At 38.2% G+C, this 26,963-nt stretch overlaps 3 protein-coding genes across 6 annotated transcripts; 1 reads left to right on the top strand and 2 right to left on the bottom strand.

Annotated features, from left to right (window-relative positions):
* Nucleotides 1–3,890: 3,890 nt before the first annotated feature.
* Nucleotides 3,891–6,199, top strand: LOC129723519 (pyruvate dehydrogenase E1 component subunit alpha type II, mitochondrial-like). Of its 3 annotated transcripts, none has more exons than XM_055677784.1 (4): nt 3,908–4,048; nt 4,180–4,439; nt 4,542–4,604; nt 4,746–6,199. In XM_055677784.1, the coding sequence occupies exons 2-4, from the start codon at nt 4,293–4,295 to the stop codon at nt 5,823–5,825; spliced, it is 1,290 nt and encodes a 429-aa protein (XP_055533759.1). In that variant the 5' UTR covers nt 3,908–4,048; nt 4,180–4,292; the 3' UTR covers nt 5,826–6,199. The 3 variants fall into 3 exon arrangements, with proteins under 3 accessions (XP_055533761.1, XP_055533759.1, XP_055533760.1); XM_055677785.1 differs by having other exon boundaries at nt 4,245–4,439; XM_055677786.1 differs by lacking the exon at nt 4,180–4,439 and having other exon boundaries at nt 3,891–4,048.
* Nucleotides 6,200–6,201: 2 nt separating this feature from the next.
* Nucleotides 6,202–23,692, bottom strand: LOC129723518 (putative fatty acyl-CoA reductase CG5065). Its single transcript, XM_055677783.1, has 6 exons — nt 23,347–23,692; nt 22,960–23,265; nt 7,361–7,446; nt 6,743–7,297; nt 6,557–6,682; nt 6,202–6,490 (listed from the first exon to the last, which is right to left on the bottom strand). Exons 1-6 carry the CDS (start codon nt 23,587–23,589, stop codon nt 6,250–6,252), a joined length of 1,557 nt encoding a protein of 518 aa, XP_055533758.1. The 5' UTR covers nt 23,590–23,692; the 3' UTR covers nt 6,202–6,249.
* Nucleotides 17,943–19,213, bottom strand: LOC129723520 (uncharacterized). Of its 2 annotated transcripts, XM_055677788.1 has the most exons (3): nt 19,003–19,213; nt 18,666–18,945; nt 17,943–18,593 (listed from the first exon to the last, which is right to left on the bottom strand). In XM_055677788.1, exons 1-3 carry the CDS (start codon nt 19,154–19,156, stop codon nt 18,554–18,556), a joined length of 474 nt encoding a protein of 157 aa, XP_055533763.1. In that variant the 5' UTR covers nt 19,157–19,213; the 3' UTR covers nt 17,943–18,553. The 2 variants fall into 2 exon arrangements, with proteins under 2 accessions (XP_055533763.1, XP_055533762.1); XM_055677787.1 differs by having other exon boundaries at nt 17,943–18,945.
* Nucleotides 23,693–26,963: the final 3,271 nt, after the last annotated feature.

The following is a 26,963-nucleotide window of genomic DNA, read 5'->3' on the forward strand; positions in this document are numbered from 1 at the left end:
AACTCAGTTCTCCGAAGGAAGAAGCGCCAGCAATAGAACTGAGATCGCGTAGCGATGGAAGAGCTCTACCAAGGGCAGAAAGGTGGAAGCAGCACTTCGATGGCCATCTGAACGGCGATGCGGTAGAGCGCGTGGACGGTATGGCAACTGATCTTGGTGCACGAGCAGAAGACAACAGAATACCAGCCCCCGATTTCCTGGAGGTGGGGAAGGAGATTGGCCGGCTGAAAAACAATGAAGCTACTGGAGTTGACCAACTTCCCAGCGAGCTGTTGAAATACGATGAAGAAACACTGGTTAGAGTCGTGCACTGTGTCATATTCAGAATTTGGGAGGAAGAACCAGTACCAGAGAAGTGGATGGCAGGTATTGTGGGTCCCATCTACAAAAAGGGCGACAAGCTGGAGTGCTGCAACTACCAGGTAATCACTCTAATGAACGCCGCCTACAAGGTACTCTCCCAAATACTTTGCTGTCGACTATCACCATTTGCGAAGCAGTTCATGGGGCACTACCAGGCGGGAATAATGGGTGCCCGCGCCTCCACGGATCAGGCAGGTTATGGTGGTTCGGCAGGTTATGCAGAAATACCGCGAATACAACGTGCCCACACACCACTTATTCATCGCCTTTAAATCGGCATACGACACAATCGATCGAGACCAGCTATGGCAAATAATGCACGAATACGGATTTCCGAACAAACTAACGCGGTTGGTCAAAGCGACGATTGATCAAGTGATGCGTGTAGTTCGAGTATCGCAGGCGCTCTCGAGCTCCTTCGAGAACCGGAGAGGTTCAAGGCAAGGTGATTTTACCACAATAGATCAAACAATGGTCGCAGTGGTTCAGTCTTCTACTCGCGCCTACTGTTTAACATTGCCCTGAAGGTGTCATTAGAAGAGCAGCGATGGGCTGGGCATGTCGTAAGGATGTCGAACAACAGCCCGGTAACGAAGGTTTCTGAGACCAATCCGTCAGGGCGAGACGGAGACGAGCACAGCGGACAAGGTGGGTCGATCAGGTGGACGACCTAGAGACCCTACGCAGGCTGCAGAGCTGGCGAACTGCAGCCATGGACCGAGTGAAATGGAGACGACTCTTACGTACAGCAAAAGCCACTCCACGGCTTGGGACTGTGAAATTATCAATTATAACTTTTTTGATTTCCAAAGCAGCTTTTCCACGCTAAAAATAATTCATATTATATTATGTATTTATGCACTCTTCTGCATAAACAGAAGACTTACATGACAAATAACTCACCAAACAATTTGGTTGAGTAACAGCTTATAATGCTTTAGTTAATCCGGAATCCGCTTGATAAACTAGATCAGTGTACACATATCGCATCGACTGATTCAATGCATTAAACCCTAAGTTTAATTCATATTTCATTGATTTATTTGCATTGCTGTGTTCTTCCAACATTACAACTATAAATAGTTTCGTTGTTTAAAGAGAATAAATCTTCTATGTGAAGCACATTCCATACAATTCGTCCATTTCGTTGAAACAGACATTTTTACACCCAGTTGAATATAAAAAAGTGAAATACTATTTCTCTAGTTCGACCCACTTTTCCGAACAAAGTCTGTGTGCCAGCAGAACCTAACGCTAGAACAAACAATAAACAGTGGAATCCTTTTCAAAATGCATCTGTTGCAGAAAGTTGTGCCATGCCATTGTCGTGCGGATGGAAACATTGACGAAGAATTACTGCTCCGGCTGTTGCAGCGACGAAAACTTCGATTTCGTTTCCCTGATGATTTGTTATCCGACGGGATTACGTGGGGGAAATTGAAACTTAGAAACTTTTTCCATTGAGACACTTATAAGTTTACCTACAGTAGTAGTGACGCCGACTAGCGAAAAGTAGAAAATGGTTAAAAAAAAACACGGAAACCAAGAGAAATTGCAGATAAAACTATAATTTCTCTTAGTCATTCCATTATAACACATTGATTCATATGTTACCACAAACTCCTTCAACAGTCATCGTTCAGGCATATAGAATGAAATGTAAGACCCCAGAGTTGAAATTAGAGCTCATGCAGATAGATTACCAAACTTATCAGTGACTAAATGTAAAGCCATAGCTGGTTTTTCTTTGTTGAAAACTTCTCTTGGCATGGTGCATGAATTTCTTTACAAATGATTCACCTACCTGTACATATTTTCTGCTACCCTAAGCATTTATTATTTCATTGCTTGTTGGAAAACAAACATCGAGACGGTCGACATGAGTGAACGTTGAACCGGCACTGTCAGACACACCTTATTTTGTGTTAGTAAATGGTTTTGGTAAGCAATTGTTTGTTCTGTTACACTTACCTACTTTTTGTACGTCCTGCTATAACTTGTACGTTATAATAATGCTATACCGTTGGTTTAATTGTTTGACTACCTAACCTTAAAAAAAGTTTGGGTATATGAATGTTTTTGTTTTGTAATTAAGGGATGATTTTGAAAATAATTTTTTGATATAGTCAACGAACGAATAAAAACCAAGTGTTAAAGAATTTTGATTTGAGGATTCTACCATAAAAGTCTATAGAGAGCTATAAAATCCTTCGCCTATCTTGTTTAAACTTACTGCCATTCACATCCTGGTGGTTGAATGAATTTATCGTTTTAAAACGTAACACCTAATCGTAACGTAACATAACATAACATAACGTAACGTAACGTAACATAATAATCAATACAATATTTTTTATGTATCATCATCACAAGTTCACATGATTTAAATTTGTGGTGCTAAATTATAGAATAATGTTATTACCAGCAAAATATAAATATTTTTGTTTTTTAGTTTTTGAAACAAACATTGTGATAGACATTCCTAGATTATATATTTTCCAGACTGCTTGGAGAACTCGATACGTATGTTTCTGTATTTTACTACATATTTCGTTATGAAGCATAGTTCGTGGTTAATTTGCCGACAGCAAAGCAGTAAATGATACAGCTAAAATGCGTCATTTTCGCACACTCGAAATGTATTTATTTGTAAGATTTGAACACCTGCGACCATTGTTTTGATCTTCTATGAAATCATAAAGCTTTTTAGTAAAGATATTTGAAGATCAAGGACACTGAAGTATAAAATAAGTTATCTGAAACTGCCACATTCGCTGTTTGTACATGGGATACGTTCATGTAAAAAGACAAACAATATGAAATAAATTCGTTATGAGAAACAGGAGATTATTTTAAATACTAAATCAACCTTCAAATTCAACAGATTTCGTTGTACAAAACAAGATTTTTTATTAGTAACTGAGATCAACTAAATTGATTTAATTGTCAATCTGACATTAGTCAAATTTTAGCTACGCCTGTGTATATTTTAACAAAACTGTTCAAGTTTAGTTAAAACGATTTATTCACACGTTATTAGTTGCAGGTTCCAAAATTATTTATGTTATTTATTTTGTTTATTCATGATGAAAAATATACGCATGAAGAACGAGCCACCAATATTCGGTAATTCGCGCAGCATGAAACCGCGCGAATCCTAGAAACCTTTTGTGAAAAACTTCACTTGTAAAAAGTTTGAAAAAGACTAAAAACTAATTACGTAAATTCGATGTAATGACTGAACTATTTTTCAGTATGACAAGACGCATAAACCTACATATTTTTTCCGCAATTGTCGATTATATGCTACACGTGATTGTGTTGTGAATTAACTTTCAGTTAATTCATTATTCATTTCTCTCAAAATATTAAACTCACCTGAACTAAAAGCTCGTTAACCACGCTACCACGTGTATTCTATTGCGGATGCTCACCACTTACGCGCTCGAGCGCTTCGATCGTACGCCTCCGTATTTTCGAACTTCTCGCGTACAACCGTTTTGACAGTTTCTCTTTGCCGTGCTGTTTCGCGACTGCGTAGAGCAAAACAATAAGTGAAATTGCGAATAGCGTGTGACCTCAGCGAAACTCACACTTTACAGTCCTTTTCAGCGAAACAACTCCGTCGAAGATGCTCTCCAACGTTGCAAAATCTGTCTCTCAGCGGGGGCTTCTTGGTAGTCTGGTAAGTAAAACTAAGCTTCGTTTTAACCACTTATTACGCAGATGTTTACTTTTTGCCTTTTCCGGTGATGATACATTGCAATGATGACCCTCTTCCTCCGTAAATTCGCCCTCATTCGTAAAATCAAACAGTCTGCGTAAAGTGGTTGCATAACAATAATCAAAAATATTCGCTGTCACTATTTGTCGTAAAACAGCTGTTGAGTTCATAAGGTCATCGTTATTAGTGCCATCAGTAGTCCCAAATGGGGCTTCTTAAGTTGGTTAAAACTCTTTTCCGGGCTGGAGCCGGAACATCTGGTAGTGTCGGCAGTAGTAAAACATCGGCTAGTCCTGCTGCGGCAGTAGTGCTGAAAACATCATCAGCAGACAACACTGGTGACCCAGTAAAGGTGCTCATATATGTTTTCTATCATTGCTGTGCCCTTAGTGCTGTCCTACCGCGCTGATAAGAAAAATGTTTTAAAGCATTGCTTACGTCTTTCTTTTTACAGAAAGTACTAACAACTCAACCACAGAGCAATGGGTATGCTACGGAGGCGACGTTTGAGACTAGGGTAAGTGCGAAGGTTTTAATTAATTTTACGCAGAAGACAAAACACCAACTTATTTTGAATTTCTAAAAATATTAATTTATGAATATTAGCAAAGAAAACGTAAGCGTGAGTTATTAGAAACATATCTTTTCTTGCTTGCAGGCATTTAAGCTACACAATCTAGACCAAGGTCCAGCAACAACGGTTACCCTCACCAAGGAGGATGCCTTGAAGTACTACGGTCAGATGTACACAATTCGACGCATGGAAACGGCTGCCGGTAATCTTTATAAGGAAAAAATCATCCGAGGCTTCTGTCATCTGTACTCGGGGCAAGAAGCGACGGCCGTTGGCATACGAGCGGCTATGCGACAGGAAGATAGCTGCATTACCGCGTACAGATGCCACGGATGGACTTACCTGATGGGTGTTCCCATTGCCGGAGTACTGACGGAACTTACTGGACGACAAACCGGTAGTGCACGCGGAAAGGGCGGCAGTATGCACATGTATGCGAAGAACTTCTACGGTGGAAATGGCATTGTTGGAGCTCAGGTTCCACTTGGAGTGGGTATTGCTTTTGCAGCCAAATACAATGGAACAAATGGTGTTTGCGTTGCAGCATATGGAGATGGCGCCGCTAACCAGGGACAATTATTCGAGGTATACAACATGGCTAAGTTATGGAACTCGCCATGCATATTCGTTTGCGAGAATAACGGATATGGTATGGGAACCAGTGCTGAACGTGCTTCGGCGAATGTAAACTACTATACTCGTGGCGATACCGTGCCTGGTATTTGGGTGGACGGAATGGATGTTTTGGCAGTACGGGAGGCAACTCGCTTTGCCATAGAACACTGCAACAGTGGAAAAGGTCCAATTTTGCTGGAAAGTGCGACCTATCGTTACTCAGGTCATTCTATGTCTGACCCAGGAACCAGCTACCGTTCTCGAGACGAAATTGCCGAAGTACGCCAGACCCGTGATCCGATAACATCCATGAGGGAGAAAATTCTCACAAACGAACTTGCAACGCCCGAGGAGCTAAAAGAAATCGAATCGAAAATTCGTGGGGAAGTTGATGCTGCTACGAAACTTGCTAAAACAGACAAAGAGATTCCGCTGGAAGAGCTTGTTGCAGATGTCTATGCCAAACCAGACAACATAACTAGCATCCGAAACGTTATTCCAAACGCCGAACTGCAGCACAAGCGTTTGGGACAGGCGGTGAATATGTAAGGCATGCACAGTATTTCATCAATTATTAAACCTTCCCACACATGGTTGGTTATGTTTTTTAAGCAAAGCTAAATCTCAACAGTGCGAATATGATCGATGGCATGGCAAATCATATATTTATTGCGTTCAAATTTTATTTGAAAATATTTACGAATTTGTTGATGAAATGTGATTACACACACCCGCTATATGATCGCTTCCTGAAATTTAATCATCCAAAAGAACCAGCAAACAATTGGGTTAAAAAAAAAAATGTAATGAAACTAAACTACCGATACATTCTTTAACTGTAAACAGAACGGGTTGCGTGTACCTTAAGCATTTAGTTTGTCATTTGTCAACATTAATAAATCAGAACATTCAGAAAGCTCGTAGCTTAGAGAAAAATATCAACTTTATTTCACAATTCCCTGGTTCGCCAACGTCATCGACCGCTCAAACCTACCAAATTTTGGAAGAGCGAACTTTTCCACACCACCCAAACCACCAACAGACCGAGGCTGGTCTTGAGCAACCGATCGATCACAATCAAGCGGTGCACTTTCCGTATGGCTTGCGGTAGCGTGTCGTCTGGATCATTCAGAAGATATCGTCGTACGCCCATCCAGCAATCGTAATAGAACTGGTCAATCCGTTGCTCTGACAGATGCCAACTAAAGTTTTCGCTTTTGAGACAAATTTAAAAAAATGAGACCATATTCAATTATTCAAACGAAATCAAACAAACTTACATATCATTGCCCTTCAAGTCATCTCTCAGCGATCGAACCCTTTGGGTTTCGAAATTCCACTGATTGAATGCGAAGTAACGCAGCGCGGCTTGCGCTAAAAACACTTTTCGTTGTATTTTTAGCAAACTGAAAAAGATAAATTTTATAATCTTAGCCACCAATGAAATAAACAGTGAAAAAACTTACAACGGTGATTTTCCGGATATCAAACACAGACCATCGACCAGCATTGCTGGGAGTATGTGCACCAGCAGCACCATCAGGTAGTACTTGATTCGCCACGTGGTCGCCGATCCGCCGGGGACCCACAAAAGCTGGCTGGTCACCAGTTTGTTCATGTTTGCTTTGCCGCAGTCCAGCACCTTTTGGAACTGCCACGTGTGTTCTCCCTCAACTGCACTGTTGTACACGGGTAAATAGTTATACCGCAGGGAGGCCTCTATCGTGCCACGTCGCCATGCCGCCAGTAGTAGCGCTTTGATGCATATATCCGCAGGTATGGCGTTGATGCGGTTTTTGATTGGCATCAGATCCGTTCGAACGACACCGGTCCCGGCACCCAGCAGCATTCCGGACGGTCCATTCAGGTTATCGATCCAGCCGACCAGGGGTTCGTCGATGGTGTTAACCACGACCGACGGTCGAAAGATGACCAACGGAAGCTGGTTCTGATAATCTAAACAGACTTGTTCTGCCAGGCCCTTTGTAAATGTGTAGGTGTTGGGAGCGAAGTTTGTGATTCTAACATTGGATACAAGTAAAACAAGAAATCAGTAGAACGGACTTGAATTTAACTTTACTTACTTATCTGTTAGAATGTCTAAAACAGCGTGATCAAATTTTTGAGCACATTCTAACATTTTTCTCCAGTCGGCTTTCGGTGGATATAGCTGAAATGAAGAATAAAACGTTGGCTACCGTTATCATACTGAACAATAATTAAAATTAGCGACACTCTTTACAAAAAAACGATTCGAAATTAGCATAAGCTGTCACACGAAAATATAGATATACCATGTGCTAATTGTTAAATACCGTTAGAGTGGCTAGATTTTAATGATAATCACTAAGAGCCTGTTAACGTGGATCTAACGAGCATTAGTACAAGATCTGGAATAAAGTTGTAACTTGTCGTTTAACGAAAATTACTTGAAAATTTAGAGAAAAAAATACATATAATGTTTTTACAATACTAACAGAACTGTTATGGATTTATTCATAGACAACAGCTACGATATAAATGCACGTCAGTCCAAAAGTCGTTTATCGATACATTTTTTGAGTCTGGTATACGTGAGTCATATGCAAGATATATTTCCTATATTTCAACCAGTTTCACCAGAGAGATTCACTGTTATGTACTGGGTACCCTCTAGCGTTATCAGGGGCTTTTGAACCTGTCTGTTCAACTACAAATTCTGTAAATCGCAGCTTAGGGAAGTAATCACAATTATGTCCGCGTAATCACGCAAGTCAATCTATTTGTTACTACAGGTCGAACTCGAGTATCCGGAGGCACGATCATTCAGATGCTTGATTATGTGGAGAAACTGGATCGATTATCCAGTCGTCTTATTTCCTTCAATTTCGTATTTTGTTTACATTTATGATGCTTGTGTTTTTGTCGATTCTATCCAGAAATGCCAAGTTTAAAGCAGTATTTCGCGCTATATAGTGCGTAGATGATAAGGGATAAGGGATGTGTGTGTGTGCAAACATGTGAAGATTCCAACAACTCTTGTCGAAAATTGTTAATAATTTTATTTGTCATAGCTTCTAATGTTTCAACACCAGTAAGTCTATGTAATTCGAGTGTACCAAACCAAGAAGGACGTTTCAATATCATTTCCAAAAATTTTATTCTGAATCCTTTGAGGCGTTTTCTTCCTTGTTAAACAACAACAATTCGCCCCTGAAATGTTTTTATTTTTCATTGTGTGCTCAGAAGCTATACCAAATAATCCTGTTTCGAAAATCGGATATCGTATGTGTTTGTGTGTTTATTTATTTCTTACGCCAATATATCTCGATCCTCTTAGCATCGGCTAAACCGATTTGAATGTTCTTAGTCGTGGTTGAAAGAGCTTAGAGTCTAGTTCGTTCATGGGAAATATCGTTTTGATGCGAAGGTTCGTTTAAAAGTTACGTCACAAAATGTGATCAGTTCATATGGAAGCTGACAAACTACAGGTTGGACTGGATCACCATGAAGATCAAAAAAATTTGATTTCGGATAAACGAGTTTTCCGGATAATCGAATCACAGAAAATATATTCAAATTTGCTATTAACGAACATAAAATAAATATTTCTTGGTTTTTATTTTACTTGAATGATGCAGTGGCGTAACCAGAAATTGTTTCTGAAGCGAAAAGGGGTAATATCTTGAGAAGCAAAAAAAAATCGGGCATTGATTATTTTCACTTACTTCGAACATGTCCCAAACATGCCGGAAGTGACATAAATGGTAACATATATGCCAGAAGAGATAGTAGTAAAGGTAAAATTTTGAATTAAAAATTATAAAACGAACACCAAAAAAATAAAATTCCGAATAATCGAGTCTAAAATTCTGAATAATCGAATACCGGACAATCGAGTCTCCGATCTGTATCTGTTTTTTTTTTTTTCAATGGCTTGACTGATATGACAACTTTAGTATCTAGCGTTTGTAAAGCATTGCAGGCTAGATTTTTATTCAAAAATATACTCAAAATTGAATAATTTCAAAAGTTATGCTAAAAAATAAAATTTGATGTTCACTAATGTCTCGGAGGTAATTGAATGATATTATGCTTACAGTGTACAAAAACAATCTAGCAATATGATTTCAATCAAAATGAAACAAAAACCGATCAAATGTCTTAAAGTGTGTTTGCGTTCATGATTTTTAGTTACAAATACCTACATGTGGATTATCTCATCTCTTTGATCCGATGATTCATTCAAAGGTCACGAAACAAAATGATATAAGAATAATTTAACAAAACAAATTCTCCTAACATCGGCTTGACCAAATGAAGCAATTTAGTGCTAGGAATGGTCGTTAGAATATTCTAAAATCCATTCTAAATCCATTTCAGTATACCTAAAAGTGCGAGTATTGTAGTCTCACAGTAGACATAAAACTGTGTAAATGATGAGCAGTGTTTAAACAAGCTGTGCAAGCACTAAATGGGTACCTTTTTGCATTAGGTATTCGTTTGGATTTGCACCCATACGTGTAAAAGTTCTCACACTGCCTGGGGTAAAACATATAAACATATACTTTTACACATGTTTCACGAAGCCTTTTGATTTAAATATTCATGTTGCGAATTGTAAGAATGCACCTATGTACATTTCTTAAACCTGCCTACAAATCCTAACAAACGTATCTATTTCCCGAAATTCTCAAATGAGTCAAACCGTTGAAAAAAAATGGGTTAGTTTATCGGTTCCAATATAAACTGATCACATTTTGTTACGTAACTTTTAAACGAACCTTCAAATCAAAACTATATTTTCCATCAACTAATTAGACTTTAGGCTCTTTCAAACGCGACTAAAAACAATCGAATCGGTTCAGCTGATGCTGAGAAAATCTAGATATATTTGTCGTAATAAATAAATAAACACACATGCACATATATACCTTATCCGATTTTCGAAACAGGATTATTTGGTATCTATAGCTTTAGGTATGTAAGCACTCATTGAAAAAATATTTTTGTGGCAAAATTATGTTGTCATCACACTGTTAATCATGAATGAATCACATTATCATGAATGAACGTAGGCGCAGCCCGTCGTAGTAAGTAGGATATCCGCTGTAGTTGTGTACGTGAAAAATTGGTAACCTAGGTAACCACTGCAGTGCTCTAAATTTTTGTCAATTATGTTGGAATAATTCAACATTTTCAGTATGACTTTTCGTATTAACAGAAACTGATTTGGCAACTTTTGATTTTCTTCAACGCAGTGCAAACAGATGAAAATACATACAATTGAAATTTAGTAATTATAGAAATTCATCTCATATATTTCTGCTATTTCAAGCTTGTTTTTGGAAATTTGAGGTGAACATTTCAAAGATGAAAGTATTCTTAGTGTGGATGATTTTGTTTAATTATTAAAATAAAAAGTGGTCCGCTAGTAATGAAAAAAACTTTGGTTGGGTGCTGAACGAGTCTCGTTGCAGCCGTATGAAGCAATGCGCGGATTTTGTTTTCTAAGGTAGGTGATTGAATTAAATCAGTTTTCGAGTGCAGATGCCCGACTATAATATTAAATTTAGAGCTTTTAAGAGAGTTTTTGAGGGTTCTACTATATGGGCTGAGATGAGTAATGGAGCAGTTCCCCTATGTGTGGAAAACCACACACCAGGGTGGACAACATATGTTTTTAGATATCTCATCAACCAAAAATGTTTTTTCTTTGGAAAAAAAACATTTTACTTAAATCTGATGGTTTAGAAATTGTCAAGAAATTTCGTCAAAATCGAGAACTTTTCGAAAAAAAATCGAAACAAGGGTAACATGAAGGTTAAAGCTTCTTAAATTAGTCCATATGTACACTCTGATAGGCCAGCATGTATGACTATACATAAGAGTTCAGAGAATTATGATCCGGGGAGCTAAAGGCCACAAAGTTTTACCGAGAAAATCAGTCAAATTCACCCGACACCACGCTTGGACGCTATTCACCTGTGGAGCGGTACGCCGTGCTGTTGAAGGACGTAATGATACTTCCCGTAGAGGTTCCGAAGTGCTGGGATCACAACCTTCTTCAGAACATCGGCCTTATAAAACGCGGCGTTGATTTTCACGTTTGTTCTCGATCAATGCGAGATTCCCACGCCTGAATACGACCCTCAAACTGTAGGGCGACTCCTGTTGCCCTACCAGGAATTTGTGATATTCTTCCGTTCCGTTCCAGCGAACGCGCGGAATCACTTTTACTTACAATGGAACTTACTGCTAACTCTAGAGTGTATTCCGCGAGAGACAATTTCCCCTCGCGGAACCTCTCCCTAATCCCACTTAGTCTAATTCTATCGAGAGCGGTGAGCTGTGCGCTCAGCCACTCTACCTTGTTTACAAACAATTGCCAGTAACTCACCCTCGCGATGCGGCGACGAGTTACCGGCCCATCAAGTACCGAACCGCGAGCTTTTGTTTTAATTAATTGTGTTTACGGGTGCCGGTTTTTGTCGGAAGACTTGGCTTCAACTGTAAGCAAGCTCTCACCTACCTTCATGCACAGCTGAAGGCTGTGTCAACGTAGAAAGAATACGGTTCTTCCCGTTTTCTAAGTATGTCACCTAATGTGACGGAACCCTGTAGGCTTTTACAGGACGCGTGGGTGCCGTTACAAAACCATCACCGACCGACGTGGCGCTCTGGGACTGCGGAATAAGCACGAACGGAGGAATGCGTGCCAACGTCGGCACCCACAGCTGATTATTTTGGATATTGTGTGGCTGTTGCAAGACAAAGAGTTTCCTGCGTGCTGCAAATAACCTTACTACGACGTCGCAGTATCTACTCTTTGACCGTGCGGTTGTATTCGAGCTTTTTGAACACCCTGTATATGCACGCAATAGTTCAAGCCTTAATCAACCAATGTGTTCTCTCAAAACGCACAACGATTGCTCTGACTTTGTTAAATGCATAACGCAACCGTTGTAGAATGAATATACTGCAAAGCAAAGCCTTGGTGCTACATTCCGATCCGGAGCTTGACCTTCTGTTTATTTATACACAGACTTCGCAGCCGACTGTTTAGTGTACAGGACAATTGCGGGGCTAGCGCTAAGATCCTACTGACACTAACAGTCTCTCCCGAGCCGAGGCTAAAACCTACGACGACTGGCTTGTTAGGCCAGCATCGTAAATCGAGACCATCTGGGAGATCTGGGAATGAATATACTGACAGAGATCGAAATCAGAATATGTATCATACACACAAAAATCGTTATGTTTCGGTAGACTTCGGTTTCGGGCGAACGATCAGTTTTGAGGCGCTCTAAAAACCTCTGGTAACTTTTGCGAGCCGGTGCGTATCAAAGCCTTGTGCATCCCTAATCACCTTAAGCAACCGAAACAGCCAATAGTGAGCCTTATTGCAACAGGCTTTACTGACGCTGGTGCCAGTAACGTGGAATCGAATGCATGTGAATAAAATCACAGTAATCGTGAAATGCGAAATGCTATGAACAAAAAATTTGGGTGTCACACTTTTCCCCCTGGGTGTCACCCCCATGGTTGCAGTGAAATCATTTTGTTATCAAAAATTATGAAAGTTAGCACGTTTGTTTTTAATTGCACTAAATCTACCCTTTTTTGAAAAATTGGTTGAGATTATACTCTTAGAAGCATGTCACCCTTTTGAACAGGGGGATCTAACTGTCAAACATCGTGTAACCAACATGTTCGGCAACATGGCGTTTGTTTTGGTTTTTGTTCATTTTGGTCATGTAATTGATCGATGTAAAATATTGTAGGATTGGAACGTTTCTTTATCAAAACTCGAGAAACCGCGGAAAACTTTCATGAATGTGTTGACTGATTTTTCCCCTATTATTGTTCATAGTTACAAACATCATGGACCAACAAACGTCATGGACCAGAGTTAATCATCGATAACGCACACATATATGAAATTTGACAGTAGTGAAGCCCCTCTGCTTTTGAAGGTGACGCGTATTAAAATTTTCCTCATAAGTGCCACCCCTAGAGGGAGTTATACAAGTGATACCTTGAAAGAATTTGTTGATGGCAATATATAGTTGCCACCAGTGTTGCAAAATTTCACTGTCGGTGATAGATTCTCAGTTGAAACTGAAAACTATGAAAACAGTTTCAACATGAACGAGCTGAAAGTGAAAATTACTTCCAGCTCTAATGTACATTTTAAGTTATAAAGTAGGCAATGTTTGTGATTTTTTCGACGATGCTAATAATGAACACGGGCTGAGAATGTGATATGGACTTAGAAAACCTAAATTAACCCACCTATCGGTGAGACCCAGCCTTTCTCATTCGAACTTATTATTTGTTAAAATAGATTTACTCCAACACTTAAAAAACACACCTTGATAATTTCTACTGGATTTGTTATTCATTCTAAACAACAAATTTTTGGTAGCCAACAGCACAACTATACCGAACATTTGAAATATAACATTCTTACACATATGATATGTTCATAAACACATATACATGCAAATAACATTCAATTCTTTCAAACATATGATGCGATTTTGTGTTGATTGTGGTATAATCGATTTGTACTCATATACTCGTATAAATATTTAGATTGTTTATGTCAAATTTAGTCAGTAGATTTCAAATAATGTATAACTGAATGTTGTTCCTTATACATTAATTTGAATGATCTTATCAGTGAAAATAAAATTCTTAAACGCAGTTGATATTACTGATCGTTTCTGAGGGGCATCCAATGAATGGGAAAATACAAATCAATATGGGTTCTTTTAATACCTGTTCTTTTAATACCAATTTTGTTCAAATCGGTTGTGTAGTTTCTGAGATAATGAAGTTTTGTTATTTTCACATTTTGATACATACCCTCTAAACTAAAAATCCAATTACAATAAAATTCAATAGGATCTTATGGGGCAACTAGACCTTTCATTTGCAATTAGTTTCATGAAAATCGGTCCAGCCATCTCTGAGAAAATCGATACAGACATACAGAAAATGCTCAGCTCGTCGAACTAAGTCGATTAACATACGAGATTCGACCCTTTGGAGCACTTTTATACCTTTGGTTTTTTCAGTGATTGCTATACCTTTCTAGGAGAAAGGCAAAAATTTCCCTCGTCCAGATGCCAGTATTGACTGTAACAGTCAGGGCCATCGAGGTTAATGTTTTTCTGGTGAAAATGGCCCTGACTATTATGGCACGATTTGGTGGAATTAAATGTCACTCGATCCAAGTGATATTTTGGTGGAGGAACGGTTGTGGTATGGGGAGGATTTTCTAATGACGAGATACTTCCTGTCTGCTGGATCATCACAAAAATCAATTCCAGCAACTGCTGCGAGCTTCTGGAAGATATTTTGTTGTATTTCAGCAAGGCAACACTTCTATTTATGTTTTCCGCCAAACAAGGCCAGGATTGCAACCCGACCGAGAACCTCTGATGTATATTGGCTGCAAGAGTTTACGCCAATGGACGCCAGCTCAGCACAACAAAGACCTTAAATCATGCATACGTTCATGCTGGCAACGAATCTCTGTAAATACTCTCCATAACCTTGTCAATTCAATGCCCAGAAGAGTATTTGAAGTTTCAGTGGTGGGCACCGCTAACCGAAAATTGAGCGACGCTAATCGCTAAACCACTAATCGGAAAATTTAGCTCGATAATCGCTAAACGCTAAATCAACATTAGCGGAAATTCCGCTAATCGCTAACTTATTAATATGTAAATAGTAACATCGTTATATTTATTGCTCGTGTTTTGTATGTTTTGGGCCACTTTGATTTTTTGTGGTGATTATGGAGAGATAACCAACGAAAACAATTACTTTTTAGAGCTATTCACAATAAGAGGTTCACAAAACGGTGTTCATACTTGATTTTGTGAAAACAAGGAGTAACAAAAGTTATTTAGCTTGCATTACTACTACAAGGTATACAGCCCTAGGGTTGTAAGAAATGGTGACGTGGGACTAAACATTGTAATTAGGGAATTTTTTGTTACAAAATATACAGAGTCTGCAGACAGAATCAATGTGTTTGCTCAGCGACTGTACGTATTTTCATTTTCAGCCTCCCCTGGAGATCAATTTTTGAAATATATTCAACAACACTCGAGAGAATATCGTTTATATTTGGCGATATTATGCCTGAAGTATTTTTTTTTTGCGCAAACAACATGTATTTGACAAGGCACAAGCATATCGTGCTTGTTGAATAAGCACCAAGCATTTCTCGTAATGCGCCAAAGTCAGAATTAACTCTATATCCTCAAAAACCAAATCCAATAATGCTTACGTTATCATGATGAATGGTTTTGTCTTATTCATTTAATTTATTTATTATGGATATTACATTCAAATAATATGGGAGCCCTTACAAAGGTTCATTAATTGGCAAACATAAAAAGATATGTAAAACAAAATTATTAACAAGTTCCAGCAAAAAATCGTAACAATCAACAATTCCATTTATGTTTTTTGCTCGACAATTTTTTTCATTTGCCTACAACTACATTCTCTGCATAACGACGACAGCTAATATACGTTTGATATGGTAAAGCTTAGAATAATAATATATCATCTAACAATTTTGAAATGTAAAAAGAGATTCTGAATGAATCTTAGTAAATAAACCAAAAATTCACAAGCATTTGCAGGCTCTTACTCTTCTATGAATGTGTATATTTTGGAATTAACTCTTTCTACTTTACTTCTGTGCTAGGGATGCTCGCATGTAATTGGTTCATTGTTCGCGTAAATTTGTCATTGAAACTTTTTATCAATTTTATCGCTTAGCAATGAAATTAGAAAGATAACTAGCATATTACAAAATTGTTCTACATTTTATCTACCCAACAAGGTATTGGTTATTGTTATCCATCATATGGTTATGCTGTTATTAACGTTTGAAATCTGACGCAACATTTGCCAGTTTCATTTCCAATTTTACAGAATGCATCCCAGTATAGTAAACAAAGACGTAGTCCCACGTCAAAAATAAATACTTTTAGGAATGTTTTCATAAAAATTCAATTATTATCCGAATCGAAAAAGTAGAACTAAAGTTGTCATAATTTCAAGCGCATTGCAATTTACAAAAGTTCTTGGTGTGCCGAAAATTCAATCTAGACCTTAAGCTTGTTCTTCAACATGCTCCTGTGGCTTGTACGATAACTGGTACCATGGAACGGGGTGAAATTGATTACTTTTCACAATAATATGGAAATATTTTTAGATAGTAAAGTATTTAAGCTGGTAATCGAATTTCAAAACAAGTACTGCTCTTCAAGTTTAGCATCAGTAACGGTATCATCGTCAATAAACATCTGTATGTCAAGAATCGCTTAATTGTTTTTCAAGAAAAAAAAATCTGTTTTAGGGGTGAAATTGATCGCCCAGAAATCAAGACAACATTATCGGAAAACCAACGTTTCATCCGAAGCTGCAATTTGACAGCTCTCGATTTAGATAATTTTAATTCGTTTACAGAACTAAATGAGGAAAAAATTTTCGGTTGGAGAATTATTTAATTAATATTCACTTTCTTTAAACAAAAAGTTGAGGGCTGAATTAAAATTTGCTTTTGTATATTCATTCTAAACAACAAATTTTTGGTAGCCAACAGCACTACTATACCGAACATTTGAAATATAACATTCTTACACATATGATATGTTCATTAACACATATACATGCAAATAACATTCAATTCTTTCAAACATATGATGCGATTTTGTGTTGATTGTGGTATAATCGATTTGTACTCATATACTGCGTATAAATATTTAGATTGTTTATGTCAACTTTAGTCAGTAGATTTCAAATAATGTATAATTGAATGTTGTTCCTTATACATTAATTTGAATGTTCTTATCAGTGAAAATAAAATTCTTTAACGCAGTTGATATTACTGATCGTTTCTGAGGGGCATCCAATGAATGGGCAAATACCAATCAATATGGGTTCTTTCAATACCAATTTTGTTCAAATCGGTTGCGTAGTTTCTGAGATAATGAAGTTTTGTTATTTTCACATTTTGATACATAACCTCGAAACTAAAAATCCCATTACAATAAAATTCAATAGGGTCTTATGGGGCAACTAGACCTTTCATTTGCAATTAGTTTCATGAAAATCGGTCCAGCCATCTCTGAGAAAATCGATACAGACATACAGAAAATGCTCAGCTCGTCGAACTAAGTCGATTAACATACGAGATTCGACCCTTTGGAGCACTTTTATACCTTTGGTTTTTTCAGTGATTGCTATACCTTTCTAGGAGAATAATCGAATTTTAAACCAAGTACTGCTCTTCAAGTTAAGCATCAGTAACGGTATCATCTTCAATAAACATCTGTATGTCAAGAATCGCTTAATTGTTTTTCAAGAAAAAAATCTGTTTTAGGGGTGAAATTGACCGCTCAGAAATCAAGACAACATTATCGGAAAACCAACGTTTCATCCGAAGCTGCAATTTGACAGCTCTCGATTTAGATAATTTTAATTCATTTACTGAACTAGATGAGGAAAAAATTTTCGGTTGGAGAATTATTTAATTAATATTCACTTTCTTTAAACAAAAAGTTGAGGGCTGAATTAAAGTTTGCTTTTGTACCTTATCAGACAACTCAACGTTTAATTCAATAACTAATTATAATTAAATATCAATCAGATCAAGTAACAATGGTAATACATTGATGCATAGTTCGAGTTTTCGTTTGAAAATCACAGCGACTGGTTGGCTTCTTCGACTTCCGTTTCGATTTTTTTCCTTCGTTGTTCACAAGATTTTTCTTTGAGTCTTCTTCCTCTTCTTGTTTGATCTTGGCGGGTCGGCCACGACGCTTTCTTTGGCCACAGCTTACTGCGGAACAGTTAGGATCCGTGTTTTCGTCAGCTTCTGAATACGACAAATTTTCGGGTTCTTATTTGATTTTTATTATTCGCTGTTGTTTTAGACATGTAGAATGTGCGTCCGCTGTACGATTACAACTAGCTTTCTCCACAGATGTTGAATTATTTGATTGAACAACCTTTGATCAATCTTCGTTGATATCAAAACGTGCGAGATGTTCTTCTCCAACAGTCACTTGGAGTATACGATTTTTCAACCTGCGAATACCGTTCCGCCTTGAATAGGTTGATCAACTACTCTGAGAATGATCCATTTGTCGGCGTTACCGGTTTGTTTCCGCCAGGCAATTTCTTCAGAATTGCATTACGATTACAAGGAAAAATACCTGTTGCCCTGAAGCCGGAGATGACATTTTGTGAACGAGATTTTAGTGCTATCGAATTTGATACGCAAGATTTTGCTGTGGCTGTGTTCTGTAAATAGATTTGTCAATATTCAATAGTGCTTCCTTTAGTAGACGCGGGAAAATATGTTTCGGAACTGACCCTCTATGCTGCTTCTTCCAAATGTCCAGTGTTTTCCTCCAGGCCTGCTTCAGGGGTCTGAAGTATGCCACATCCAACGGCTGACACAGATGCGTTGCATTAGGGGGGAGAAAAACAAATCGAATGCTGTTCTCTAAACAGCTTTTCATCACTTTATATGACAAGTGGGAGGCTAAGTTATCCCCGATGATCACTTTCGGCAAGTCATTGTTCAGATTCATGAAATAGGGCAACGCCATAGAAGTAAACCAGTCCTCGAAAATAACTTTATCAAACCAGCCTGAAAATTTATAAGAAGTTAGAGATCTATGGCTTTCGGAAAATTTTAAACTTTTACCGGATTTGGAACGGTTATATCTGGTACCCTTTGGCCCTCCTTCGGTCCATGTGCTGTAGAGGTGAACGGAAGCATAGACAACATAAGGTGGAAGAACGAAACCGTCCGCGGCAGCAGCAAACATAACTGAAAAAGAGCTTTTCGAGTGGTCCATAATATTATCGGCATGGTTTTCTCCTTTTCTGATGACGACCTTTTTGGATTTAGGGTCATCCACAAAATTTGTTTCATCATAATTGACTATATTTGCGGCAGGGATTCCGTCGAGCACAATAGTAAGTTTGTCGAAGTAAGAATTTATCGTTTCTGGACAAACTTTAGCTCGGCTCCTTTTTATATTCTGCGATTGTCGTACTGACAAGACATCTTTGTTTCGTTTAATGTATCCGTAACACCAATCCTTACCGGGAGAATTTGGTTCGATTTTCGCGATGTTCTGACTCTCAAGCCCCACTCTTCAGCAATTTTAATGGTCTCCGTAAGGTCGTTCTCGACGCCTTCACTAGGCATAGTCTGGGCGCCGTTTTTCGATGTGTGCAATCCATTTTTTTTGTTAAAAATGGTTCCGTAGGGAACACCAAATTTCGTTGACGCTTGACACATGGAAAGTTTCCCGTCATTTACTGCTTCAACAGCTTTTCCACACTTCCCGGTGCATAATTTCGATACGACCTTTTTCCGGAGTGCGTTAAAATTAAAATACAAGTTTAGAAAATTTCGCGCACCTCACGAATCGTGTTGAAATCAAAATCTGGCATCCTTAACCGAGTCGAAAGCCATACAGTCAGATCTCTGCTAGTCCGGAAAGTACGTTTCACGACTTCACAAACAAAATGATAAATGTGAAACTTAGATTCTAGCGTCAATGTGTTCACGTGTATTCTACGTGTGCATATGTAAAGCTAGGGCTTAGTTTAAAACCATTTAGTAAACGGTTTTTATGTTAAGGCGAAGGATGCTCCGTGCCTAGAAGAGACTGACTGTAGGTTTCGTGGTACATAGTTGATTGTCGACGATGTGTGTTGTCCTTGATATGAATATGAATGGAAAAGTGTATTTTTTTTCAAAAAAACTCTTTTCCTAAAGTTTTACAGCATATTTTTATATTCATTACTGGTCAACATATGGACAAATATATTACGAAATATAACAGTCCCATAGAATTTTCATTCAACATTTCCATACGCGTTAACTGATAGAAGTTTGTGAAGTAAGTTGAAGACACGAACATATATATATATATATATATATATATATATATATATATATATATATATATATATATATATATATATATATATATATATATATATATATATATATATATATATATATATATATATAGATGAAAATTTGAATAAAATAGTTAAATAACTGGGATTGTCAAGCATAATGTAACTCAACTATCATCATTAAATACATTTCTATACGTGACACAATATTATAGATTCTAAATGCATTAATTACGTGTTAAAAAAAATGATGGTGATATTTTTTGCCTTTATTAAAGAGGCTTCCAGCTGGTTCGCCTCTACCGGTGATAACAATTATCATGTTATCAAAATCGTGTGTTATTGTTAAAATCTTCTGACACATTGGTGGTCTTCATGACAAAATGTCTTAGGGCTATTAGGTATATTAATAAATTTACAAGAATTTACAAAATACTTTTTTTACACTGGTGGGGAAAACACATCCTTTAAACGACAAGTTAAACCGCAATCTTAGTGGGCGTATAAATTCAGAGGTGGCATTGTGCAGCTCGATTCCAACGATTGTCGCTATTTTCGAGTACGTCACATACTGCCAGTTTTGCTCTAAGCTCAAAATGAGCTGTCATTGTCACTTGTGTTTCGGCTCATCTACCCCGCAAAGTCGAAAATAATACGAAAAACGAAATATAACGCCCACCAGCGATCATTTGGTTTCGTTCGAGTTACTCGAAACGAAATGCGCAATGTCACCCCAGTTTTCCTTTTGTTTAGAACGCAACAAGGAAAGCCAACAGGCCCATGAGCAGAAGAACACGTTTTATCAACTGCAGCTTCCACTTGCCGGTTGGTTATCAGGAATGAATTGAAGTTAATTACGGTACTGGGGATACTATTCAAAGCTAATATTCTAGCTATCTAACGACATACAAATTTATTGTCCCTTTTTCTGAGTTTTTTCAACAACTTTTATTTGTAACGTTGCAGAGCCACGCTTTTCTTGTTATTTTGCGACTGGGATATTTTTCGCCTATTTTACACCTGTACACCACACGGTAGCAGCCACCGCACCATGTGTTAAAATGTATTATACCTAGCAAAAATTGGTAAAAAATCAAACTCATTTTATTAAAGTTCTCCCCGATGGAATATTTTCAAACATCAGCCTAGACCCTAAATGAACTTTTGGTGAAGAAAAACCTGAGGTGCATTAAAGTTGTACAATATGCCACACGGCGTGTGAGGATAAGTTAAATTCTCTGAGCTTGGGGCGGAAGATTTTTTTTTTTTTATTCTCGCTTATTTTCCGTCGGTCTTGTTCCGTCACTGTTGGGCCAATCACCGACGCCCAGGGAGGCGACTCCACACCCAGGACCCTAACTCACGACCCGTTTATTAACGGCCCGGCGCCAACGGCTTTACTTCCTCATGCGATGGAAGGCGTGATCCCAGAGATTTTTCGCCTCAGAAAATCTCCCGGTGTCGGCTAGGATTGAATCTAGACCAGTTTGGTTGGTTGTGAGTGGATCACGCCACCTCACAACCATCGACACCTATGTCGGCGGTGGGATTCGAACCCAGGCGTCGAGCGTGGTTGGCGGAGACGTTACCAACCACACTAGGCCCCCGCTCGCGGAAGATTTTGACGAGATGGTTTTGAAATTTGTTACCCTAGAATATTTGGGAAAAGACAAAATAAGAAAAATACCTTCAAATTGTTTTAGTCTTTTTTTTTTTTTTTTTAGTTTTAGTTTTCAGACTGGTTTTTAAGGGAGCCATCAAATCAATACGACAACTTTTTCTATACAATTAAAATTTTTTAGATAAATGTTCCCATTAAAGTGTAAGCTAGAATGCACACACTCTTATAAAAAATACTCTTAAGCTCAAAAAATTTTTCCTCACGCAAGAAATATTCAGTTTAATGAATAAGCAAAGTTTTATTTAAATCGATAATGAATGGAATGTAATTATACGGGTTTCCAGATCGTGCTGGCTGGAAAAACTCTTGTAATAAATTATATTTTCAAAAAAAAAATTTAAATTTTTAAAAATTTTCTCTGAAAGTAAAATTGAAATTGAATTGTCATTTTAAATGTACAAGTCCAGTTTTCAACTCATATTCCGGTAACAATAAATTAATCAATTATTTGAAATTTATTCCTACAAAGTTGCAAGTTGAGGAAAAAATGATATAAAATGCAACCGAAGGGAGACAGTCAACATATCTGCAGAGATTTTTTTTTGTGTGGACTCCACTGCGACTAGTAGTTTTTTGATCTTTTGTGACATTGTCCGGACGTTTTCGCTGTTCGCAAATTTTTGTTTTTTTTTACCTTTTTGCAGTTACTTGTTAAGACGTAACCTGCTCCGTGTTATAGAGTTTTTGTCTTCTCCTTCAGACCTAGTAACCTACTTCCTTCCTTTTCGACCTTATCATATACTCCTGCAAGCTATCACTCTAACAACGTATAACGTGCTATAGTCTATGATATTATCGAAGCTTTAGACCCGAGGTTATTAAGTCTGGAGGTAAGTTTAGTGTGGAAAAGCCTGAGAATAAACCCATACCTACTCAAAAGTCCTTTTGCCAACGAAAGGCTTGATTCTACTTAGAGTGTAAAGACATAAAAAATGTATTCTATCTACATTTTAGACTGGAAATACTCCGATTTAGAACAATGCACCTTAATACATGCGCATAATAATAAATATTATTTTTGCTGTAACAAGTAATTGAACTCACCCGCTCTTCTACGTTCCGTTGCTCAGGATTACTGTACGCCGTTGACACGTGAACCATTGCTTTCAACGACGGTAGTCCTTTGCAGATCTCTAGAATCTCCGTTGTCGATTGCACATTTGTCAGTATGGCGTCCTTCAGCGGATCATCGAACCGCACACTAGCAGCCAAATGAAACACAACCGAAACACTTCGCAACAGGTTAATATCCTCATCGGACATTCCGAGCCGTAACTGCATACAATCGCCAAAAATCGGAACCAGCTTGGCCAACCTGGCGGGACTTTGCATCTTCAGACACTTGAAAAGCTGTAATAATTGATACGATATTTAGAATAGAAAGCCCGATTGCACAGAAAAGACGCTCAATTAGGAACACAGAAAACGCACTGGATTATTGGTCAGCTCCTGAACTCGTGCTTCGGGTGTTTTACCCCGCTTGCAGCGCATCAGCACAAACACGCGGCCAACGTCTGGACAGCACCGGAGCAGCTTCTCGATTAGCACCTTGCCCATGAACCCAGTACCACCGGTAATGAACACATCCGAACCGGCATAGAACTTGGGGACTGACACATAGTGATCACTCGCGGAGTTAATCTCGGACATTGCAGTCTTCTGAAAACACTTCATCTTTCAACGACCGAATCTTCCGGACTAGTCCCGGAAGCGCGATAATTCTGTCGTATTTATAGATGTTTCCCTCCGCTTTATGTTCTGATCAGGCCTTTCATGCTGCCCGGGAAACGATATCGACCCCACACTGCCGGTTTGAGTACAACTTTTTACTATACACTAGCTACGGCCGATCTTCGAAGGTTGAAATGCCCTTTTTAGTCCTATGCATCAATAACAACTTGACCGAGACCTTGACGGCAATTTGCTGTAGGTACGTGTAAATCCAAGCTGCAGTTTTAACTTTCACTTTTTGTTGATCTTTTGCATCAGGTTTGGGTTCTGCTAAGTAACAGTCGTAATGAAGATAATGGTCATTCATTCAGCAGAACTGAATGGCAATGTGATGTGCTAAATGCTGTGCAAGTAGATACAACTGCAGCTGCAGCGTGATTTGTTTGCAAACATTTGCCTGCAGGGTACAACGAACTACCTTGCGTTTTGAATGGGACAAATTTAATGCAGTTCAGGCAATCTGATTTTTGGCGCCGCACCGGTGGAATTTCCGAGTGCGTGTTGGTCTGTCACCTTGTTGCAGAGTTCTGAATGCAGTTTTCGTGAAAAAAAAACCTCAGAAAAACCGGTTCCACTACTCTTGCCCTACTATAAATTGACTAACAAGGAACAGAGTTTATTCAAGTCTGATTAATGCACATGATAACTATATTACACTAAGGAAGGGTCAAAATCGATTGATGAAAGCTGAAAATCCAGACATGCTAATACAACCTTGCTATTAATTAGATACTTCAGTTGAGCAAAATAATCCAGACGCTAAAAAATAAGTAACGTCACATAAACCACCAAACCTGTGTTTGTCTAATGATCAGTGTCAAATTGATTGACACTTGATTTTTCCCCATGATGAATTCCTATCTGGGACAGTATTTCTACAAACTCAGTTATGATTTACCAGTAGTAATCCAGTAGTAAATGAAGCAGAAATTTGATTAGTTTTTGCATAACTTCCTGAACCAAACTAACGAATTTAGGGTAGATTCTACCAACCGCCAAGTGATTTTCCGAGGCAAGAAATGGCATGTGATGAAATTTTTGGTCATGTACTGAAACATTGAAAATCAGTATTCTTCGTACATCAAGGAGTGAAAGCCGTGTTTTTACAGAATATCTTGTTGAATTGTTAAAAGTATAGTCACGTCCTTAGTTAAGTTCACACAATGTCGCATATTCAGTTGGAAACTAAAAAGAATGTTTTGGACATTTGGTGCACCGAAAAGCGAGTAATATTCATCAAAATTGACTCAAGAACACGTTAAGGGCCCCAGTTTTGAATAAATCGGTTGGGAAAAGAGTACCATTGGCAGAAACGACTGATGCGATAAAAAAAATTGATCAGAAAGTACTGGTCTGGTGACGCTACAAATGTGTGTCTCTTCTTCATCTGCACTAAGAAATTCTTGGTATCTGTTTGGCTGCTATAGAAAACCTGCTGAAAAAAATACCTTCCGAACTACTTACTCTCCCTCCCATCACCACCGCACCGCATCATCGCTGCTGCGTCACTGCGATGCGAGATGCAATCCAACCAACATTTATGGGACTCTCAATTATTCTTTTGCTTGTTGCTATCGTTTTTTTCCTACGATGCGCCACGTACGAAGAGAGAATTACAACGGAGCAACGCGCATCACTCTATTCTCAGAGTTGTATGTAGTCAACTGTTGTATTTGTCATCTCCGAGTGACCAAGGCACCAACATTTTATTGCGTATTGAGAGGATACAATTTTAGTCATGAACTGTGCACTTCATGATGTGCACAACTCAAGATGAAAAAACAATCAGCTCAAAATCATTTCATTTCCTTCACTGCTAAGAATTCCCAAATTGATCTGAATGAATGAGAAGAATTCATTTCCACTGCACAACGTTCCTTCTCTGAACACTGAAATTATCAAACGGTATCCTCGGGTTTAGGGGGTTAATTTCAGTCGCTTCACAATTTTAGCCTCACTGTTTTTTCAAAATATGAACCTATTTTTTACTATGTTATATTTATGTTGTTTTAGCCATTCATAATCAGAATGTGGAAACCATGTGACACTGGTTTTCACTGTTCAACCAATCCTTTGACTCAATAACTCACAGTAAATTAGTTCGCTTTGGATTAGTTCACATTCAGTAATTTTCGCACATTGTCTATCACCGTCAAGGTCACCGAAGTTATGATTATTGTGTAACACATGGATGACAAAAACACCCCGAGCCTGAGCATCGGCTGATCGATATTTCCACACGGATCCGCGAGTAATCGTCAACTGAGCCCAAAGTCTAACTCGGTTGCTATTGGCTGCCACCAGAGACTGCTGGAGGCAGCGTTGCCAGGTCATATTTTTATAAATCTGGAAAAGGCAAAAAAAAAATCTGGAAAAAATCTGGAAGTCATTTCGTGGGGTGAAAGGTAAATTCTTCGGATAAAAGTCTTGGGGTACGTAAAATTTGAGGTGACAAAATTCCAAAATTTCGCGCCAAATTTGAGGTGATGACCTTTTTGCGGAGCAGAGAAAATAAAATCTGGATAAAATCTGGATCATTCATGGAAAATCTGGATAATTGGACATCAAAACTGTCTACCTGGATACATGTTCAAAAATCTGGATAATCCAGCTAAATCTGGATACCTGGCAACGCTGGCTGGAGGCCACATCGTTTTGTTTCAGTCGAGTCCTAATGGAGGCGTAAATTAGACCGCCGAGCTAACCTGACAGGTGTTAATTTGGTATATCGCATTTGTGTACCCACTAGTCAGGCCACGTATCGATGTAGTATGTAGTTAGAAATAGTAAATTTCGCTAGTTCTTTATCACACTTTTAACTATTGGAAAAAAGGTTCGCTGAATATATATTTTCTACCTTCAGGGTTAAATGGACTAACATACACAAGCTAGTAATCTAAGTCTTTATCTCGTTACTGGGCTATGGCAAAAAACTATTCCCCGAACAGATGCATCAAAATACACGACCAAAAAGCTAGCGTAATTCATCCGAACAGCTTTCTTGAAACTGCATTGTACATAATTATCAAGCACTAGCTGACCCGGCAAACTTCGTCTCGCCTATTTTAGTATTTAGTGTTCAATTTAATAATTTTGAACATTTCAAATTCATTGATTCCTTGCGATTTGTTTATATCATTTGAAATGATTGGTTTTATCGGAATAACAACATCCTCAACTTTTGGCTTTTGTACATCACCTCTATTCCGGAAATATATTGAATGCATTTCAGTTATTTTCGTTATTTTTTTAGAAACTGGAAGTGGTCATCTTCGAATTCAAAATGGTGTCCAGGGTCAATGCTTGGCTTCTATACA

This window comes from Wyeomyia smithii, chromosome 2, assembly GCF_029784165.1.
Source record: "Wyeomyia smithii strain HCP4-BCI-WySm-NY-G18 chromosome 2, ASM2978416v1, whole genome shotgun sequence".
NCBI lineage: Eukaryota > Metazoa > Arthropoda > Insecta > Diptera > Culicidae > Wyeomyia > Wyeomyia smithii.

What these genes read in the sequence shown, in the direction of transcription:
- LOC129723519 (XM_055677784.1), top strand. Translation starts at nt 4,293, where the DNA reads ATGGGGCTTCTTAAGTTGGTTAAAACTCTTTTCCGGGCTGGAGCCGGA. An exon ending in ACACTGGTGACCCAGTAAAG is followed by an intron (nt 4,440 to 4,541) that starts GTGCTCATATAT and finishes TTCTTTTTACAG; the next exon opens with AAAGTACTAACAACTCAACC. An exon ending in AGGCGACGTTTGAGACTAGG is followed by an intron (nt 4,605 to 4,745) that starts GTAAGTGCGAAG and finishes TCTTGCTTGCAG; the next exon opens with GCATTTAAGCTACACAATCT.
- LOC129723520 (XM_055677787.1), bottom strand. Translation starts at nt 19,156, where the DNA reads ATGGACCACTCGAAAAGCTCTTTTTCAGTTATGTTTGCTGCTGCCGCG. An exon ending in ATATAACCGTTCCAAATCCG is followed by an intron (nt 18,946 to 19,002) that starts GTAAAAGTTTAA and finishes ATAAATTTTCAG; the next exon opens with GCTGGTTTGATAAAGTTATT.
- LOC129723518 (XM_055677783.1), bottom strand. Translation starts at nt 23,589, where the DNA reads ATGAAGTGTTTTCAGAAGACTGCAATGTCCGAGATTAACTCCGCGAGT. An exon ending in AACGGAACGTAGAAGAGCGG is followed by an intron (nt 7,447 to 22,959) that starts GTGAGTTCAATT and finishes TCTTCATTTCAG; the next exon opens with CTATATCCACCGAAAGCCGA. An exon ending in TTAGACATTCTAACAGATAA is followed by an intron (nt 7,298 to 7,360) that starts GTAAGTAAAGTT and finishes ATCCAATGTTAG; the next exon opens with AATCACAAACTTCGCTCCCA.